The sequence below is a fragment of the Lemur catta genome, chromosome 4 (assembly GCF_020740605.2).
Source record: "Lemur catta isolate mLemCat1 chromosome 4, mLemCat1.pri, whole genome shotgun sequence".
NCBI classification, from domain to species: Eukaryota; Metazoa; Chordata; class Mammalia; order Primates; family Lemuridae; genus Lemur; species Lemur catta.
Window position 1 is genome coordinate 48688254 of NC_059131.1, and position 21838 is coordinate 48710091.

The following is a 21838-nucleotide window of genomic DNA, read 5'->3' on the forward strand; positions in this document are numbered from 1 at the left end:
TCACACGGTTAATATGTGCTGCAACTAACAGGCAAACCCAGGGTTGTTCAGCTGCAAAGTTTATCATCTAGATGACACCAAGCAAAGAGGTGTACAGACCATATGTACAACCTTTTTAGGACAGTCCTAATTTCATTTAATATACTCACTTCAAATAAAAGAGTAAAATGTATAACTAAAAGCTGATTTCATTTAATAGAATACTAATTAGCTTAATCACTTTAAGTCATTTTGATGAAGTCTACCACTCAATGAGCTTCAGGACTCAAGATCAATAAAATGGTGGGCATGAACTGGAAGTGATCAGGAACACAGCATTTCTTTAGCCTCACAAAATCCATACCTAAATGCTACAAGTGATATTAGTCACTGCAACAGAATTGGAAAAGTTCCAGAAAGAGGAAACTAGAAAAATCTATAGGCAATTGAGAAGACTCCTAAGGAAGACATACATATAAACATACATACAATATTAGGACTTTTCAGTCTTAAAAGACAGCCTGAAAGTTAATAAAACCAAAAGAGGTAGATAGGGATAGAGAAAACTTAAACTTGTTCATTTTATCTCGGAATATTAATTCTGAGAAATACTCCTTAAAGACTAAAAGATGACAGATTTAGAGGAAAATATAAAAACATACTATTTTACCCAGGTAAAAACTTTAAAAGGTGGGGTGGGGGGGACAGCTCTTTTTTTTTATTATAAAAAACACAAATAGAGAATTTCATACTCAAAGTACTAGCACAAACTGAAAATACACATAGGTTCACACATGAATGATTGATCAAACCATCGTCAGGAACAGAGAGAGTGAGGATATTATCCTCACCTCACAGATTAACCCTTTTGGTGCTCCTGTCTGAGACAGGATACTAGACTGAGAAGGCCATTGCTCTATTTCTCTCCTGCCCCAGCTATGGTTTGGCACCACAGGGACTTGCACAAAATAGGCATTTGACTAATGTTTGTTAATTGACTGACATTTGAAGAGGGTAATTGGTAACATAGCTTTCACAGGCATGAAATCATGAGCAAACAGTAATGACAGTACTAATAATGTTAATAACAAGAATCACAATAGTGAACAGTGATTCAGAGTTTACTATACGTTGGTATTGCTCTGCGGTCCCCAACCGCTGGGCCACGTACCAGTACCATTAGGGATCAATCGGGCCACAGAGCTCCACTGCTGCCAGCCCCGCTCCACCCCTCCATGGAAAAATTGTCTTCCATGAAACTTAGGAACCAGAGCCCATACAGCAGGAAGCTAGTGGTAGGTGAGCAAGCAAAGCTTCATCTGTATTTATAGCCACTCCCCATTGCTCACATTACCACCTGAACTCCCCCTTACCCTATCAGTGGAAAAACTGTCTTCTATGAAACCAATCCCTGGTGCCAAAAAGGGTGGGGACTGCTGCTTCATCAGTCTTCATTAACTCTATTTTTCAACTAATGAAACTATAGCACATAGAAGTCAGCAATTTGGTCAAGGACAGAGAGCTAGGGCGTGGCACAGCCAGCATTTTAACCCAGAAGTCTCTGCTTTTAATCACTACACTGTTCCAGCCAGCTCTGGAATTGTCAGGGTATCCTCTAGATATGATAATTCTTAGGATCTCATTTCATATATAATTTCCTTTTTTGAATATTTGGAAAAAATTGTAAGTTAAAAAAATTATTCACATTCATTTGAGAATAGAAAAACCAATAATCCTACTTTATTTGTACTTTACTAGAATGTATATATTTGTTTTAGATTTACCTCTAGTCTTCCTTGAGCATAACCCAGGAGCAGCAGATTGGCTCTGTCCTTCTCAGAAGAAATAGGGGTCCACGGCCAAGCATCATCACTGACGAGTGGCCACCAGCAAACAATTATATCCTGAACACAATTAATAGCTAGATGACGCTCTGTTGTCCTGTTTACTGGGCCAGGTATTTCATAATAGGAAATCTAATGATAAAAAAAAGCATACAAGAAATATTTCTTTTGAAAGATGCAAAACCCTCAAAGTATTACAAAAATTAAAGCATCTGGAAATGTAGATACATGCAAGTAAATATGCATGTTAAATATGTGCTTAAGAAGGTGTCAGAATTTACCAAATTCTTTTGACACATATATAAAAAAGACATATGTTCAAAATTCTCCCCATTTTTAGCAGGAAGGAAAAGGAGAAATGTGAGTTAGGGAGGAATTGGATGTAGCAATTCCAATCAATAGCAAAATGTACAGTCATGGTTGCTTGACAGCATCGACCTACACATAAGGTTTAAGACTAGCTGTATTAAATGACAAGTTCAGTACTGCTGACCAAGAGTGTCTGACTACTGTTTAAGACATAACACGTTAACAATGACTGACAACAATAAAAGGAAAAACAACTTGAGGCAAATATCTCTTTAAAGAATATATGAGACATATACACATATATTCTGCATAAAAGGGATAAGCCACAGCATCATGCGTAAAAGTTTATGCAGCTTCTGAGAATTATGCTTCTCTTTCTTAGGAAGGATTTGTAGAATTTATTATTCAAACTATGTTATTTTGGAACATGGTTATTTGAAAACATAAGCACGGCACCATCTGGGTGACACATGCCAAGGAAATATAGATTGCACCGTATTTCTGCTTAAAGAATTAATGGAAGGTTGATAGCTTGGAAGAAAAAAAAAACTATCTTGCCATTGCTGGTCAGCAATAATCGAACCACTTTCTGGGGATTAAGCGCATGGCTAAGCCTACTGGACCAGACACTAGCAAAGGGCAGGGGGTCTTCTTATCAGAGAAATGCTTCTGGAGCCAGTCTCACTACATGACAGATTGCTTTCATATTCCTGTCTGCAAGGCAACAAAGGATGGCAGTAATGCGATAATGCCAGAGTGCAATGGGTGTTAAGAACCCGTTGCATTTATGTATTGTATTTAGTAAATAATCAGGCTCATCCAAATTGTGATCTCACCACTCAACCAAGGCCATTAAAATCAAGGTTAATGCTTTAATAATCCTCTGCTATTTTTTTTCAATATGGTCAAAAGGAACCCTTTTCTATTTGCATGGCCATAATATTATTGACCTCTTCATCCTCTGAATGCACATCAAAAGGAACTGAAATCAAAGTAATTACCAGTGTTGTTCTCTCATGGTAAACATTTAACTCCTTGCACTGTCCCTTCACTGTTAAATAAATTGAACTGGATTTTTAAAATGTAGACAGGAAAACTTGATAAAGGTCAATAGTTTTAGGATATTTACTCTGCAATTTTCTTTGCCAAAATTACGTCAATCTGAAAGAATTAAATTATGATACCGCTATAACAAAAAGCATAAGTACAATACTCTATACCACTTCCTTATTTTAAAATCCAAATGGGTAATGACAGACAACATAGATGTACTTAATGCTTTTAAGTGCAAATTCTTATATTTAAGCTCTCAATATCATTATCTTAACTATTTTCTTATTTGAAAGAAATATCACAATGAAATTACTAAGTGCTTAAAAACACACATACATTTTTTTGATGTCTGACTTGCCACATAAGCATATTACCTATGAATTTCTCAATGAGGAAATAGTTTAAAAAGAGCGATTGAAATTTTCAGTTCTTACATAATGCAAATCATTTACGTTATTTGAAATTTCATGTTTCCTATGAGTTTTAATGTTATCAGTATTCTGTCATGATGATCAAGAGAGCAAGTAAAATGAACAAATTTCTTAAAATATCCTTCTAATGGACAAATGGAAGATTTAAGTAAGTATTAAATATCTATATTTTAAATATTAAACCAGGAAATGAAATTCATGGACTTTCCAAAAGGAAACAGATTACTTTTCTAATGTATAAAAATGAAGTGGAGTGCCCATGTTCCTAATTTCCAAAATCTAAAGGCAGAAAAAATAAGCAAGCAATTCCCTTACATAAGGTATAAGGACCCAAATACTAGATTTTCCATATCTTTTCATAAGAAAAGATGACATCCTGACAGTTTTTCTCTGGTCTCATTAACAGGTAGCTACTGTCCTTCAGTTGAGAAGACTTCACCAAGCTATCCATCACATTTAAGATGAAAAAAGTAGTCATACAACATTTTATATATTAGCATTAACAACATTTACTTTAAATGATTTGAGTTAATGCATATTGGTACATTTTAAAAAACAATATCAGTAAATAAACAATATTCCAAGTAAACCTACAGTTAGCCATTCTGGAAAATAACAACCCTGTAAGAATGCTAACACCAGTTTTTTTTTTTTGCTAACCCAATATAATACACGAGTACCTCTAATTTCTAGTTCAAGAAAATCAATATTTATAGAAGTTCCACAAAGCTGGCAAATAAACTAGATTGTAGTTTATTACCACAATGAAAAACTCATTTAATATATTTTATTCCATGTTAAGATGTTTCTACTAAATTAAACTAAATCCTCCCCACACCACTACTACCTTATTCATAATAAGTAATAATCCCAAAGGGTAAAAGTTTAAGTACTATTTTTCCCAACACACATACAAGTTTCAAGCCACAAAGGTGGCTTCTAAAACTCCTTGCCCTTGCTATAGATGCTCTAGGGATGGCATAAGTGTGCATCTTTTTTAAGGAAGCTGTATATCAGCTCTGTTCCCAGTGAACAGTGAACTGTCTCAAATCCACGTCACAGAGGCTGGATCAATCTTGCAAACACAAGTCATTGCTGAAAAGAGGCCTTGAACTGAAACAGCCTGGAAAATGTATTAGATACTCATTCTAGCAGAGAGTATGCTTTCCCAGCAGTTAAAATGTAATGTGGCAAAACTTAAATTAAACACATAATTTAAAATAAAAATCCTGCCTTAACAGATGTAAAGTCCCTGATATAGTAAGGAAACAAATTACCTGGAGTTAGTGAAGGGAAGAGATGCTAACACATGAAGGAGATTTCTTTTTGCAGTTTCTCCAGTTATATTGGGGGGAGGGGTTCTTCCCACTCCTTATTTATTACACTTTTCTATTAAACTTTGAAAGTGCCTTTTTCCTTCTTTCTTTTCTTGTGAAGTGGAAACCAGAGCAGCTATCCTAGCCTAAAAAGATGTTATGGGGTCTCAGGGGAAAATGAGAATGGTATATATATACTATCATCAGCAAGAAAACCATTTTTTTAAAAGTGTAACTTGCCTCTATTATCTGTCTTTGACTTCTGTAAGTACTATATAAATTGCTCCAAACATGCCATTGTAACACTGCCCCCAACCCTGCATGGTGAGAATGAAAGAGAACACTTACAATGGCCACTGTTAGCAGTGAAGCAAGCTTAATCCTATAATAATTCTGGTTTTTCTGAAATCCAGAAATGTTCAGGAATAATGAGCATAACATCAACTCATGTGATATCTAATATTCCTTAATAATTAATAATATGACAATATAAATTGAAATTTCTACCTTATAATCCAAGGCTGAGAGTTTTTCCAGTCTTTTGTTTACATCAGGAGAATCCATCTTCTTTGTAAACTGAATAAAACATAGTTTGTTTTGTGCCAAAAATGATAAGATGATAAAACTGTCTGTGAGAAGAGCTAAAAAACATGATTTGGTAATACCAGGTTAGAATAATAATAAATGAATAGATTTTTTTCCACTGAAATATTATAAAAAGTTACTTTCAGAAGATACATATTAATTGAAATTGCTAAAGTTTCCTAAATATCATGACATTTTACAAAAATATTAAAGATATTAGGAATAAGCAATAATCATCAATCTAATCAGACATGGATTTGATATATATATATTTTTTTTTGCCTACGACTATTTCAATATACACTGATATTTGGGGACAACCACCAAATAAGATGTATTTGGAACCAGGGCTAGAAAAGTATCAAAGAAAGACTATCCACACATGAATATAAAAATGAAAAGATTTATTTTTATTTGTGCCTAGACTTTAATCCTCTGCTTCTATGACATAAACCATCTGAGAATACAGTAGATTAGGGGTTACTGATTAGTGTTTTCTACCAATCTCAATTTTTCTTATTTTAAAACTTTTCATCAATAACTCTTTTTTGAGAATAAACAAGCTAAATGAAATAAAGCATATTATTCCCAAGATGTATATTATATAAATTGATATTTAACAATGAAGATTAGCAAAAAATTTCTATAGCCTTGTTTCTAAAGTATACATGTATGTAGATAATTAATATTTGTGGATTACATAAAAGGTTATTAATGTTACATAAAATTATTGATAAAAACATAGGAATTTGAGAAACCATTTGTATTCTTCCTAGCATAAAGAAATTATTAAATGATTTATACATTATTCTTTACTTCCACACCCCTGGCTGTGCAAGCAGTGACCAACAGTGGAACTACACAATTACAGGAGAATCTGGACAACTGCCAAGAAATCACATTGTTATCATGTTCCCAGGAGAGTGCATTATTTGGGGTACAAATAAAAGAAGTGAAAAAAGATAACTCAGAGACACAAATGGTGTGAGAAGTCTCCTTTTAATTCTTATCGAGGAGCATCAATATGACAAAATCATCACAGCCACTATTTTATTTGCAATGTTAATGAAGGGGTCACTTATTAGACACATGAAAACGAAAACCTCTTCCACAGGGAAGCTTCCTTAGCACCATATTCCTATAAGGAAGGGGGCATATAGCAGGCTTATAATCTTACCCCAGCTTATTATTATCAATAATGTTGCTAATTATAGCCATGCTACAGAGTACTTCTCTTTAAGATAACGTGATTATGTCTCATTTATTCAGAGGTAGCTAGTGAGAGCACACAGCAAAAAGATTTCTTTATTCTCACCTCTGTCCTGTCCACTAAACCATATTTTCCTTTGATTATTCATTTTAAGATACTGACCATTTTCAATCTTTCTTGGTAATGCAATGTTTCTAGACCTTTTTACCTTGAATGAAAGAACATAATCTCAAAAATTCAGGAGTCAGCATGGTATAGTGAAAAGAAAATGGGCTTTGCAGCCAGAACCTGTGTTCAAATCTCAGCTCAGTCACTTTCTAGCTATATGACTCTGGGCATATTCCTTAGTAGCTCAGCTTCAGTTTCTTTAGGTATAAAAATGGAAATAACTATACCTTATACAACTGTTTTCTTGAATTAAATGAAATAGGTAGGTTGGCACCCAGCATAGAGCCTTTGTGGCTCAATAAATGTCAGTATCCTTCCTATTCAATGATTGGCTTAAAATCTTTTTCTTATGTGCTTTATACCAATTATACACTGATTGTAGTGTCACTTAATAGAACTATATTTATCCAGTATTTTTGGCACTAAGTTTTGATATTTAAAAAATGTACCCCCAAATCTCTCAAAAGTTAATGTTCATAAGACTTTAGTAAGAAAGAGGGCCAGGCGTGGTGGCTCATGTCTGTAATCCTAGCACTTCGGGAGGGCAAGGCTGGAGGATTGGTTAAGGCCAAGAGTTCGAGAAGACTTTAGCAAGAAAGAATCTTCCTGTAGGAGCCAAAGCACAATTTTTTTTTGTACCGGTGGCCCTGTTGACATATTTGTGTTATTTATTCAAAATTCATTTGGAAATGAAATATATTTGAAATGTCAATAATAGAGGACTAATTTTGAAAGAATCAGAACAAAACCCTATTTAAAAAATATATTCACATTTTATAAGGAAAGGTGAAACATACTCAGAATATAAGCCTAACACTTGACAAGACAAAAACTTTGATATTAAATATTTGTCAAAACTTGTATTGGTCTCAGGAGTTGTAAGTATGCTATTACAAGCAATTACTTGTTGTGTTTGCAAGTCCCCAGTGGTAATAATTAGTCTACCTGTTGACACACTATTTCTCCTGTCCCACTGTTAATGTAAGCAATTGATTTGCACATGGGGGTAATTACCATCACTGATGGTGTCTGAGATGAGCTTCCCCACTAGGCTTCTGTCAATCACCACTTTCTCCAGCTGCGGCCCAGAAAGGCTTAAGGACACCAGCACACCTGAACCAAAGAGGAGCTAAAACCAGGTAAGGGAGGTGAGGGGGAGGAAAACATGATGAGAACTACAATTTTTAAAAAATCTCTCTCCAAATGTACAACTTATATAGATATTTACACATACATCTACACCACGAAATTATAAAGAGTTTTTCTTCATTGAAAAACAATCACTGACATTCTGAGTAAAACGAGACAGGTGGCTAAATGATGCAACGCAGTAAGTGCATTGATTAAAGCTACATGCAGAAACCTAATTTAGTCCATGTTTATTAGTAGGCTAATATTCTAAATACTTAGAAAGTGCCAATGCAGAAATATTGCTTTGTTTTACATTCAGAAAATGTATTAATGTTCTATTAAAATATTTTGAAAGATTACTATTTATATCAGAAATGAAAATATTTCTTGAAGTTTGAATAGTCATTGCTACACATTAAATATAGAAGAGATGCCGCCATTACAATATAAACAACTAATGTTATGATTTATAAACCCTACTTACTTCTAAAACTAAAGGTCTTGTCAGTCTAAAATATTAAAATATATGTAAATCAAGGCAATTAAGTAAAATGTTAAATTTTTAAAGCCATAAATAAATAACACACCAGAAACAATTTCACAAGGAGAGATAAAGAAATATAGTAAAGCATCCAGGCTTTATCAATATCAGTGTTCACATAACCACCCAACAAAAGATGATTAGATATCACCATTATAATTTTATACTACTCCTTTCCATTTGTGGCAGCATAATTCATTCATCTCCAAATGTTTAAAACTTCTAAAAGGGCTACGCATATGCGTATGCTTGTTATCTATGAGATTATGAAATATCAACATTGGAAGAAATTGTTTCACCTTCAAGGCAACAGACTCAACGCTGATGAATCATGGAATAGCATATGGTATAAGAAGAAAAAACCAATTGTCAGTAAACTAATCAGGAATATGCTAGCCAAACTCAAAGACAACTATGATGTTAAACAAAACAGGGGAATCCCCCACCCACCTAGGCATCATGTCTCAGCTAGAAAGGATGATTCTATGTTAAGACGTATCTGGACGTGTGAAAGATAAGCAGCATGAGGGACCAGGGTAATAAAAAGACAGACCACCATTCCTCCACTGCTTAACAGATTCCAGACACATGAATCCGAAAAACACCCTGAAGGGTCCCTTTGTATACACTGTTAGTACCCTTGTCCTAGTCACTAGAAAGCTTACTTTTACTTGCCTTAATGGACTGTTTCATTTCACATTAATGTCTCTAAAGGCATAGGGGCGGAGGTGGGACTTAATCATCTTTATGAGTTTTGGAGACTAATAATAGAAGGCACCCTGGTAGTACCCTTTTGGGAATTCCCCCATTGCAACGTGGCACGTGGTCTTTACTCCCCCAATTCTCCCTTATTCAATAGGAAATTTTGGGGTCATTTTTAATATCTATTTCTCTCCTTTATGATAGGTACTCTGCCTTTCCTCCATTATTTAAAACATTTCTAAAATCTGTCCTTTTCTATTTATTTTTGTCTACCAAAACTTTACACCTATACTCTTAAGCCCCTCTTTCTTAATTACCCACTGACTATTAGCTCCATACAGATATTGGCTAGGCCACATTTATCTTTGTATCTTCAGGACCTAGAACAATGCCAGGTGCTCAACAATAGGATTCTTTTGGAGAAAGAATCATAACTAACTCATCATAGGATCAGATAATTAATAGTTAGGAAAAAAACTGGTCTAATCTTCCATATCCACATGACATGGATGTTCCTTCTGCAGCATTCCTTCAAACATCCAGCCCATGCTTGAATACTGCCAGTGACCAGGAGCTCACTACTTCACAGGAAAGCTATCCCATAGTTCTAATTGATTTAAAGATCATTCATGCATTTTTATTCAGCAAAACTTGAATGTTGATTATATACCAAGCACTAAACTAAATTTAATGTTTCAAAAAGGAATGAAATATAATTCTTAAAATAGGTTAATAAAAAGACGTAGAGATAAAAGCAAATAAATGTTATAAAATGCTATTGCCAGTCCTAATATAAAAGTACATACTGGGTAGACTGAGAAGGAAGTAGTGACTCTCAAGCTTGAGGTTAAGGCTAAAGCTGCCTTCTTAAAACTTCCACAGTAGCCTCGTTTTTTCTTCAATAGTACCATCTTCAAATATTCAAAGATTAATAACATAGTGGTTAAGAGCACAGACTCTGAAATCAGAATAAAATCAGCAATGGCTCTACCTCTTACTAGCTGTGTAACATTTAGGGAGTTATTTAACCTCTCTGTCCTTTCACTTCCTCATTTGAAAGGAGACATGATAATATCTGCTTTTTAGGATGAGGATTAAATAACTTTTTACCAACAGCATTTAGAATAATGCCTGACATACTATGTTTGCAATTATCATTATCATTCAACCATTACTCATATGATGGGTTCTCACTATACTGTTAACCATCTCTGGGCACATTCTTTTGTCTTTTTAAAAACATTATAACCCAGGTTGGACTCAATATTAGACATGGAACACCAGACTCCAGGTGAGTTCTAACCAGTAAAAAGTATAATCTTTTGTCACCTTTCCCATTTACTATGATTTCACAAGGACATTGTCTCCAAGATATATGCAAGTTGCTTCAGAACTCCGGAACCTGGATTTTCTAAGCCTCCAATTTCTTTTCCCTTATTTTTTGTTCTCACCAGCACAATCATGAAATAACCTTCATCTCCTAATAAAATCTTTTTCTATATATGAGCATTTGTCATGTTATAAAATTCTAAACAACACTTTTGTGGGATGGAGAAAGGAAGTCCAACCAGTGGGAAAAGGTAAAAGAAGCAACTGATGCTGGGAAGGATTCAAAGGGGTGAGTGTCATGGAGTCAAAAGCATGCAAAATCAAGCAGATAACTGATTTATGCATGAGGACAGAAGTGATCTGGGGGACTATGGATTCTGCCCAGTGAGCCTGGGCATTCCTTCAGAATCTTTCTCAAAGGATAGATGCAGCCACTTATTCATACATTCACTCATTCATCCCACAGTAATAATCCTATTTAGTATGCTGTATGAGCCAGGCACTGTTCTAGGTGCTGAGAATACAGCAGTGAACAAAACACACCCTTGCCTTTTCTTCCCTCATGGAGCTTGAATTCAAGTGTGGACAACAGACAATAAACAAATAGTTTCAATATAATGTCAGATAGTGATAAGAACTATAGAGAAAAAATAAAGCATAGTAAAGATATGGATTTCAGGAGGGTGCTATTTTAAGTAGGATGACTAATAAAGAAATAAAAAGGCCTCTCTGAGGAAAGGACATTTGAGTATAGACCCAAATGAAGTGAAGGAACAAACCACATAAATATCTAGAGAAAGGGAATACAAAGAGTTCAGAGAGAACAGCAAATGCAAAAACTCTGAGGTCAGAATGTGCCTAGGATGATTGAAGAAAGTGAAGTCAGTGTAGCTGGAGGGGAGTGAGGGGAACGTTCATAGAGGAAGAAGTTAGAAAGGTAGTCAAGGGTTAGGTTAGGTTGGACCTAGTTGAAGACAAATCACTGAGTGGTTTTAAGCAGCAGAGAACTATAATATAATTTATGTTTTAAGGCAGGTGGAGAGTGTTAGGGCAAGACTGAAAGCAAGGAGACCATTAGAAGGCTACTGTAGTGGTTCAGGTGAGAGAAAATGATGGCTTGGACTAGAATGGTAATACTAGAAGAAATGATATGTGGACACATTTGAGCAGTATTTTAAAGAGAATCTACTAGAACTTGCTGAAGAATTGGACATGGCATATAAGAGAGACTCAAGAGATTCTAGCCTGAGTAACTGGGTTTATTGAGATTGAGAATGCTAGAGGAAAAGCAAATTTAAATTATGGGGAATCAAGAGTTTGGTTCTGGACATGTTAGGTTTAAAGTGTCTATGGACATACAAGTGGAGATATCTAGTAGATAATTGAAAATGAGTCCAAAATTCAGGGGGAGTTGGGCTTGTGATATATATTTGGGAGACATCAATGATATGAAGGTAGTATTTAAAGTCATGGAACTAGACAAGCTCTCCTTAAAAAAAATGAGTGAAAAGACAGAAAAAGGTCTAAGATCTGAGCTCTGGGGCATTTCAATCCAAAAGATCAGTTTAGTGCTCTTATTGAAACCAAGTTTGCATACTTGATAGGATCAAGGTATGTCCATCATTTCAGATTTCTAAATGTCCTGTGGGCTACAGGCAACACTGACACCATATTTTGGAATAAGAACGTATAAATAAATTAATAAGCTAATTAATTCATTTTTATAAAACAGCCTGTGGGGAAGCACAAAGTTTCCAAGTACTGGTGCCAAAGATACTATTGGATATGTTTAAGGAGATAACTAGAGTTAGGAAAAATAGTCTGAAACTCAGAGAAAGAATATTCCAGCCCAGACAGGAAAGTGCTATTCTCACCTCTGCCAGTTTCCTCAAAGTGGTTAGTCCTCAAGCCCTCCAAAAGGCAAACGCCTTGCCTGTGTAAGATTTAGTAGAGTAAGAAGGAAAAAGGGCACCAAGACAGTGTGCTATTCCCTTGCAAGGGATTGGAGGATCCTGGTAGCTCAAAAAACAAAAAAGAGGAGGCAAGGTAGCAAAGGGAGGTACCTCGGAAGCAGATCTGATCTAGAGAAGAGACCCACAGGATGAACCAATGAGAAGCCCAGTTGGATCTCCCAACACTGTCCCAATTTGAATGTTGCTCTTCGTGCAAGAGACAAAGGTACAAAATGGAAACTGAGACAAAATAGAGACTGAAACTCTTCCTTTTCTCTAATACTCCTCCAAACAGAAGGAGTATTATTCTTGCTCTGACCATGTCTCTTTCTGTTGTCATCATTTTCGCCTTCTCATTTTCTTCAATAAACTCAACCAGAGAGGTGTGCTTTCGCTTTAAGAAACTTGGAAATGACTTTCACGATCCTCAGATGGCTCTTCAAATTGGTTTCTCTTAATCCTAGATCTACGGTACTTAGATTGAGTACTTAATTGGAAGTGAAACAGTACTTTGAAAAGGAAGAGAAAATTATGTAACAGGTTATAGTAATCAAAATGAAACATAACATTCAGTAGGTCATAAAATATGTGAGTACCTCCTATATCTCAGGAATATAGATGGAGATATGGTGGTGAACAAGGCAGACATGTATTGGTAGAATATATGTAGAATACGGTAGAAGAGTATCTCTGAGAGAGGTGGAGGTTTTGGTTAGAATAAATGACTGCTTCCTAAAAGAGGTAGTTTAAAACCTATAAAGAAAAGAAATATACTCTACCGTGGTCTCAAGTATTGAAGAAGAACTGGTACAATAAGTAACAGCGAGTGAGCAATTTTATAATAGTGACCAAAAACAATTCCATTGAATTCAACATTCTCATTAGTTAAGAAAACTCCCCCCAAATCCATGATTATTATTGTTCCTGAGAAGAAATAAAAAGTAAAGGCATGCAGGGTCAGTAATAAAAATCAACAATGGAGGATAGGTTCAATCCATGATGGGCAGGCAGCCAAGACTGATCCCATGAGAGCATTAAGAGATGCGTGGGAGATAGCAAGTACTAAATACTACAGTCCAGAAAGGCAACAAGGTATCAGTACCCTTGGAATAAATTCTAGGACTTGAGCAAATACTGAAAATATTGCAGAGCTACTCTCCTGGAAGCCTACTGAATCTGCATCATGATGGTACCCAACATCCCCTACAAAGCACCCTCAAAATCCAAATCATAGGATGAGTTCTGGAGAAACTCAGGGAACTATAAATAGTCAAACAATTTCACATTAGGGAAATCTATAATGAAGAATAGGGTCACTGATCATTTTAGCAGATAACCTGCTAGAAGAGAGACAACATATTTTCTGTAATTTATTCCTTCATTCAGCAAACATTTATTGAGTATAGAGGGAAACCATGCTTGACTAATCCATTAAAGTACAGAGACAAAAGTGAATGTGGTTAAGGCAAGGATAAAAAAAAATTTAATTGACTTACTATAGGGAATTGACTTAAGGAGAGGAAACAAAAGGACAAGAAATAAACAAGTATATTTCTGGATAGAGAAGTGGGGTTCCCTACTGGGATCCCCCAGTGGGGTTTCCCAAAGACTTTCATGATGTTATTTAATATGCAGAATAGATACATGCCTGAAAATCTATCTGCTAAGTCTATTTCAATTTAAGAATTCTCATTTGCTCACTTATTCTCATTATTAAACAAATGACATTACATTTTAATCCCTAATATAATTTTAAAATCCAGCTAATTATATTTACATAAAGGAAAGGTGATCAGTCCTAGAAAATATTTATAATCATGGTCAAATTCACAATTAAAAAAAAAACAAGGTCCAAAGGTAAATTTTATATTTTCCAGTAGTTTTAAAGATCTAAAGGGATAAAAGCAGTGGTAAGAAGTGAATAAGAAGAAATATCAGATAATATAATACATTATTTTTATATAGTATTTTATAATTTACAGAACACTTTTACATACATGTAATGCATGTAAAATGCCAGTGTAACTCTGGTACATAATAATTAGGCAAGTTTAAAAAATCATAGTAATAAGGTTAATCCTCATACTAATTCCCAATCAGAAGGGTAAAAGCAACTAACCAAAGGTCTCATAATTAGTGGGAAAATACAGACCAAGACAGGTCTACTAATGACAAATCTATACTCTTTCCCTGACACTGAGAAACTAATATTCTTATCTCTCACTTCTAAGTTGACTTCCATGAGTATTCCATCTGGTTTTCCTCTATCTCTTTTCTTCACTCTAAACTAGTCTCCTCTAAACCAGTGGTTCTCAACTGAGGGTGATTTTGGCCACCAAGGGACATGACACCTGGCAATGTCTGGAGATATTTGTGGTTGTCATCACCTCTCTATCTTAGCCACCTCCACAGAGCCTCACCTAAAAGTGAGTGCTTGTAAATGAGTTGTTGTGGAGGTGAATGTATTTTCCATGTCTCTATCAGGAAGGTCTGGAAGCTCCTCAAATTCTAATCAACAGTTTTCTCACATAAAAAAGGGTAATGTGGTAAGTGGTCCCCTCTCATGCATGAAGACCTAGTCAGATATCTCAAATGGAGTGGTGGGCAGTGCACAGTTCAGATCAGGAGTCCAGAGGAAACGTGCTCTGTGTGTCTCTAACCGTGTTCAGGGCTATAATTCTGATGACTAATGCCAGTTTTCAAGACAGAAAGAGCCCAAAGGCAAGTCATAGAGCTACCTTAGCTTGACAGTAATATCCTGTTAGAACACCTCCTTGTTTTTGCTCTAATTTTCTGCTCACCAATCAGCTTTATTATCTATTCTTTAGTCTCTTGAATAATTCATCCATCAGGTGGGAATGCCTCAAGCAAATAAGCAATGTCTAAGATGCCAGATATTAATAAACCTCACATTATAAATTAATAAACTGCCATTCCAGTTAATAAATCAATAACTTTTGAGTTTGGCTATTGTGAATGTTGTTAGTACAGGAAAATAAATGGGAGATAACATAAAAGGTAAGTAAGTTTAATCAGAAATTTTCTGCCCAAGTCCATGATACATTGTTGAAGTGGGAAGGAAATTTTTAAAAGTTATAGACCTACACAAGTAGCATCATCCCATTTTACTAGGGAAAAAACCAAGAGTGGTATGTGTATACATATGCATACAAAAATTGTATAAACACAAGAAAATATCATAAAAAATATACCCAAAACTGTTGATAGTAGGCACCTCACAGGGATGGAATTGGGACCTGGAGGGCATGAACTTTAACTTCTTGCCTTATAAATTTTTTTAAAAATTGATATTAGAGATTTTTTTAACTTTTTGCAGGTTATTTTTCATTTTTCTATAAAATCTTTCAAAAATAAAAGAAGCTCTTAAAATATCTGGCCAAAAATATATTTCTTATTTTATGGTTTTAAAGAGATGCTACCTATGTGTTTCTGAAAAGTCAGATTACTGAAAATGTACTAAGAGTGGTTCTTTACTAAAAGGATCAAATAGGAAACTAAATAAGTCCCTCTCCTCTGCAATTTAACTTATTAAAAATTCTTAAGACAATCTTATTCTTAATACACTGCCTTGATTGTTGTCTATGTCCAATTTCCACATTTACTAAAAAAATTACCAGTAGCAATTATAAAGTATGGGACATCCAAACTATGGGTTAATATGTATCTATTAAAAATAAGGAGGTAGGTGCATATCATTGACAGGTGTATTATACATTGCTATATAAAGAAAGTTACAGAATGATATATATAGAGTGATTCCATTTACTTGAAAAAATATGTGTGTATACATACACGTATACAGATGAGTGTCTGAAGAAGGATAGAAGCCAAACTATTAAGTACAGTTATCACTGGAGAAAGGAATGAGTTTGGGGGATGAGGGGACTTTTATTTTTTACTACGTATCTGTTTGTATTGTATGCCATTTTGTGATTATCAGGACTCATCATTATTATTTTAAATTTAAAAACTTTACAAGGGGAATAAAGGTCAAATGCGGTGGCTCACGCCTGTAATTCTAGCACTCTGGGAGGCCGAGAGGGGAAGATTACTGGAAGTCAGGAGTTCCAGGCCAGCCTGAGAAAGAGCAAGACCCTGTCTCTATTAAAAAATAGAAAAAAAAAAAATTAGCTGGCAACTAAAAAAAAATAGAAAAAAATAGCTGGGCATAGTGGCACGTCCCTGTAGTCTCAGACACTCAGGAGGATGAGGCAGGAGGATCGCTTGAGCTCAGGAGTTTGAGGTTGCTGTGAGCAAGGCTGATACCATGGCACTTTAGTCCAGGTAACAGAGTGAGGTGAGACTCTGTCTCAAAGAAAATTTTTTTAATTAAAAAATAAAATAAAAGGAGAATAAAGATCATCACTAAATCTTTCTTCAGTTCCTTTGGTTTGAGACTGCTCTTTTTAATCACTTACTTTTACCTAACAAGCTTCAAATTCACCAGTAAATTCTGCTGCTTCTCTTTCTTCCATCTATCTCAGTCTACAATTTTTAATATACCTCTTTGTCCATTCTCTTTTACTAAGACCATACTCAACAGTTGCACTTTACACCTCCAATTCGCCTTCTCTGTAATTCATACTAATGTAGTTTAACACATTAACTGCCATGTGAGTTGTATTTAACTTGTGTTAGTTTTCAGTCTGGGGCCTCGTGAAGCAAAACCTGGGCAAAACCCTGCAGTTGGTTCACGAAAATCTTTCTTGTTGATGTTCTTATTGTTACAATTAATACTGACAAATTAATTCTGAAAACATGGATTAAATGAATAGAAGTCAATAAAGTTCATTTTTCATTAAATTAGAAAGGATCATTTTGTTTTTGAAGTTTTCTTTTTTTTTTTATTCAGGCTATTACGGGGGTAGAAATATTTGGGTTACATGAAATGCATCTGCCTTGCTCAAGCTAGGGCCACAAGCGTGTCCTTCCCCCATGCAGTGCTCCCTGTCTCCATTAGCTGTGGGTTTACTCACCCCACCCGCTCTAGCCCCTGCCCCCCACCCCCCTACCTGACCAGCATCCAGTGAGTATTACTACCATGTGAGCACCTTAGTGTTGATCAATTAGTACCAGTTTGATGGTGAGTACATGTGGCATGTTTTTCCATCCTTGTGATACCTCACTTCAAAGGATGGGCTCAATCTCTATCCAGGATAATATAAGAGGCACTAGATCACCATTGTTTTTTGTAGTTGAGTAGTATTCCATGGTTACATATACCACATTTTATTAATCTGCTCATGTATTGATGGGCATTTGGGTTGTTTCCATATCTTTGCAATTGTAAATTGTGCTGTTCTAAACATTTGAGTGCAGATGTCTTTATTATAGAATGTCTTTTTTTCCTTTGGGTAGATGCCAAGTAGTGGGATTGCTGGATCAAACGGTATTTCTATTTTTAGCTCTTTGAGGTATCTCCAAATTACTTTCCACAGGGGTTGCACTAATTTGCAGTCCCACCAGCAGTGCAAGAGTGTTCCAATCTCTCCACATCCACGCCAGTATTTGCTATTTTGGGACTTTTTGATAAAGGCCATTCTCACTGGAGTTAGGTGATATCTCATTGTAGTTTTTTTTTTTTTTTTTTTTTTTTTGAGACAGAGTCTCGCTCTGTTACCCGGGCTAGAGTGAGTGCTGTGGCGTCAGCCTAGCTCACAGCAACCTCAAACTCCTGGGCTTAAGCGATCCTACTGCCTCAGCCTCCCAAGAAGCTGGGACTACAGGCATGCACCACCATGCCCAGCTAATTTTTTTCTATATATATTTTAGTTGGCCAGATAATTTCTTTCTATTTTTAGTAGAGACGGGGTCTCACTCTTGCTCAGGCTGGTCTCAAACTCCTGACCTCGAGCGATCCACCCGCCTCGGCCTCCCAGAGTGCTAGGATTACAGGCGTGAGCCACCGTGCCCGGCCTCATTGCAGTTTTGATTTGCATTTCCCTAGTGATTAGAGATGTTGAGCTTTTTTTTTTATATGTTTTTTATATGTTTGTCTTCTTTTGAAAAGTTTCTGTTCATGTCCTTTACTGATTTATTGATGGGGTTGTTTTTCTTATTGATTTTCTTAAGTTCTATGTAGATTCTTGTTATCAGCCCTTTATCGGATGTGTAGAAAGCAAATATTTTCTCCCATTCTGTAGGCTGTCTATTCTCTCTAAGGACAGTTTCCTTGGCTGTGCAGAAGCTTTTTAATTTGATCAGGTCCCATTTGTTTATTTTTGTTGCTGCTGTGATTGCTTTGGGGGTCTTCTTCATAAATTCTTTACCTAGCCCGATGTCTAAAAGAGTCTTCCCCACATTTTCTTCTAGAATTCTTAAGGTTTCACATCTTAGGTTTAAGTGTGTTATCCAACGTGAGTTGATTTTTGTGAGAGATGAGCAGTGGAGATCCAGTTTCAATCTTCTGCCTGTGGATATCCAGTTTTCTCCCAGCACCACTTATTGAATAAACATTCTTTTCCCCAATGTATATTTTTGTCTGCTTGTCAAAGATTAGATGACAATATGAGGATGGTTTTATATCTGGTATCTCCATCCTATTCCAAAAGTCTGTACCTCTGTTCTTGTGCCAGTACCATGCTGTTTTGGTTACTATAGCCTTGTAGTAAAGATTGAAGTCTGGCAGACTGATGCCTCCCAATTTTTTGTTTGTTTGTTTGCTTAGGATTGCTTTGGCTATATGAAGTCTTCTCTGGTTCCAGATTAAGCATAGAATTATTTTTTCTAAATCTGTAAAGAATGATGGTGGAATTTTGATAGGGATTGCATTAATTCTGTAGATCACTTTAGATGGAATGGACATTTTAACAATATTGATTCTACCAATCCATGAGCATGGTAGGGATTTCCATCTGTGCACATCATCTACAATTTCTTTTCTCAGTGATTTGTAGTTCTCCCTGTAAATATCTCTCACCTCCTTCATTAAATATATTCCTAAATGTTTAAATGTCTTTGATGCTATTGTGAAAGGTATTGCGTCTTTGATTTGATTTTTGGCTTGACTGTCATTGGCGTATATGAGTGCCACTGACTTGTGTGCATTCATTTTGTATCCTGAGACTTTACTGAATTTGTTTATTAATTCCAGGAGTCTCCTGGCTGAATCCTTGGGATTTCCTAGGTATAATAGCATATAATCAGCAAAGAGTGACAGTTTGACCTCTTCTGCCCCCATTCAGACACCCTTAATTCCCTTCTCTTGTCTGATTGCTCTGGCAAGGACTTCCAGCTCTATGTGGAATAGAAGTGGGGATAGTGGCCAGCCTTGTCTGGTTCCAGTTCTAAGCGGGAATGCTTTCAATTTTTCCCCATTCAATATGATATTGGCTGTGGGTTTGTCACATTTAGCTTTAATAATTTTAAGAAATGTCCCATCTATGCCTATTTTGTTGAGGGTTTTAATCATAGAAGTGTGCTGAATTTTATCAAATGCTTTTTCTGCATCTGTTGAGAGAATCACATGGTCTTTGTTCTTGCTTTTATTTACATGGTGAATTACATTTATAGACTTGTGTATGTTGACCCAGCCTTGCATCCCTGGGATGAAGCCCACCTGGTCGTGGTGAATTATTTTTTTGATGTGCTATTGGACTCAGTTTGCTAAAATTTTGTTGAGAATTTTTGCGTTTATATTCATGAGGGATATTGGTCTGTAGTTTTCTTTTATTGCTACATTCTTTCTTGGCTTGGGTATCAAGGTGATACTGGCTTTGTAGAATGAGTTGGGGAGGATACCACCCTTCTCAATGTTTTGGAATAATTTCTGTAGTATAGGTATGAGTTCTTCTTTGTATGTTTGGTAAAATTTGGGAGTGAACCCATCTGGTCCAGGACTTTTTTTTTTTTTTTTTTTTGGAAGATTTTTTTATTGCTGCTCCAATTTTTGCGCTTAATAGTGGTCTGTTCAGGAGTTCTATTTCCTCCTGATTGAGCTGAGGGAGGTTGTGTTTCTAGGAATTTGTCCATTTTATCCATATTTTGTAGCTTTGGGGCATATACATTTTTATAGTATTCAAAGATAAAGTTTTGTATTTCCATGATATCTGTAGTGACTTCTTTTTCATTTCTGATTGAGTTTACTAAAGTCCTTTCCTTTCTAGTTCTTGTCAATCTAGCAAGAAGGCTATCAATTTTGTTTATTTTTTCAAAAAAAAACAGCTTTGGGTTTTATTGATATTCTGTATAGTTCTTTTATTCTCAATTTCATTTAGTTCTGCTTTAATCTTAGTTATTTCCTTTCTTCTGCTAGGTTTAGAACTAATTTGCTCTTCCTTTTCCAGTTCCTTGATGCGGTTTATAAGTTTGTTACTTTGTGAGCTTTCTGTCTTTTGGATGTGAGCATTTAATGCTATTAGTTTTCCTCTCAGGAATGCTTTTGCTGTATCCCACAGGTTTTGATAGCTTGTGTCCCCATTATCATTTAATTCAAAGAATTTTTGGATCTCCATCTGAATCTCTTCCTTCACCCAGCATTCATTTAGCAATAGATTGTTTAATTTCCATGACTTTGTGAAGTGGGGAGCATTTCTATTGGAATTGATCTCTAGTTTTATACCACTATGGTCTGAGAAGATACATAGTACAATTTCTATTTTTTTAAAAATTGTTGAGGTCTGATTTGTGGCCTAGGATGTGGTCGATTGTGGAGAAAGTTTCATGAGCTGATGAGAAGAACGCATATTTGGCTTTATTTGGCTGGAATGTCCTATAGATGTCTGTTAGACCCATTTGTTCTAGAGCTCTGTTTAAGTCCATTATTTCTTTGCTTATTTTTTGTTTGGAGTATCTGTCCATTTCAGACAGTGGGGTGTTGAAATTCCCCACTACTATGGCATTACTGTTTATCATGCTATTTAGATCATACAGGGTTTGCTTTATATATCTGGGTGCTCCTGTGTTGGGTGCATAGATATTAAGAATTGTTAAGTCTTCTTGTTGGACTTTTCCTTTCACCATTATACAGTGACCATCTTTGTCTTTCTTTACTTCTGCTATTTTAAAATTTATGCTGTCTGAAATCAGAATCGCTACCCTCTCTTTTGGTTTCCATTTGCCTGAAAGTTTGCTTTACAACCCTTGACCTTGAGTCTGAAAGCGTCTTTGTGGCTTAGATGCATTCCCTGGAGACAGCAGATACTTGGTTTATAATGTTTTATCCACTCAGCCAGTTTATGTCTCTTCAAAGGACAATTCAAGCCATTCACATTTATTGAGAGGATTGATACTTGGGGTAGATTTCTGTTCATATTGTTGGGTAAGTTC

The 21838-nt window shown here is 35.6% G+C and overlaps 1 protein-coding gene across 4 annotated transcripts in view; it reads right to left on the reverse strand.

Annotated features, from left to right (window-relative positions):
- The window catches only part of LOC123636962 (WD repeat containing planar cell polarity effector), a 316119-nt gene that overhangs the window by 195275 nt on the left and 99006 nt on the right, over positions 1-21838 (reverse strand). For all 4 annotated transcript variants that reach the window (XM_045549710.1, XM_045549713.1, XM_045549709.1 and 1 more), the window contains exons 7-9: positions 7910-8024; positions 5440-5573; positions 1764-1955 (exon numbers count right to left, since the gene is read on the reverse strand). In XM_045549710.1, the coding sequence (XP_045405666.1) occupies positions 1764-1955; positions 5440-5573; positions 7910-8024 (441 nt within the window). The remainder of the gene's footprint in view (positions 1-1763; positions 1956-5439; positions 5574-7909; positions 8025-21838) is intronic.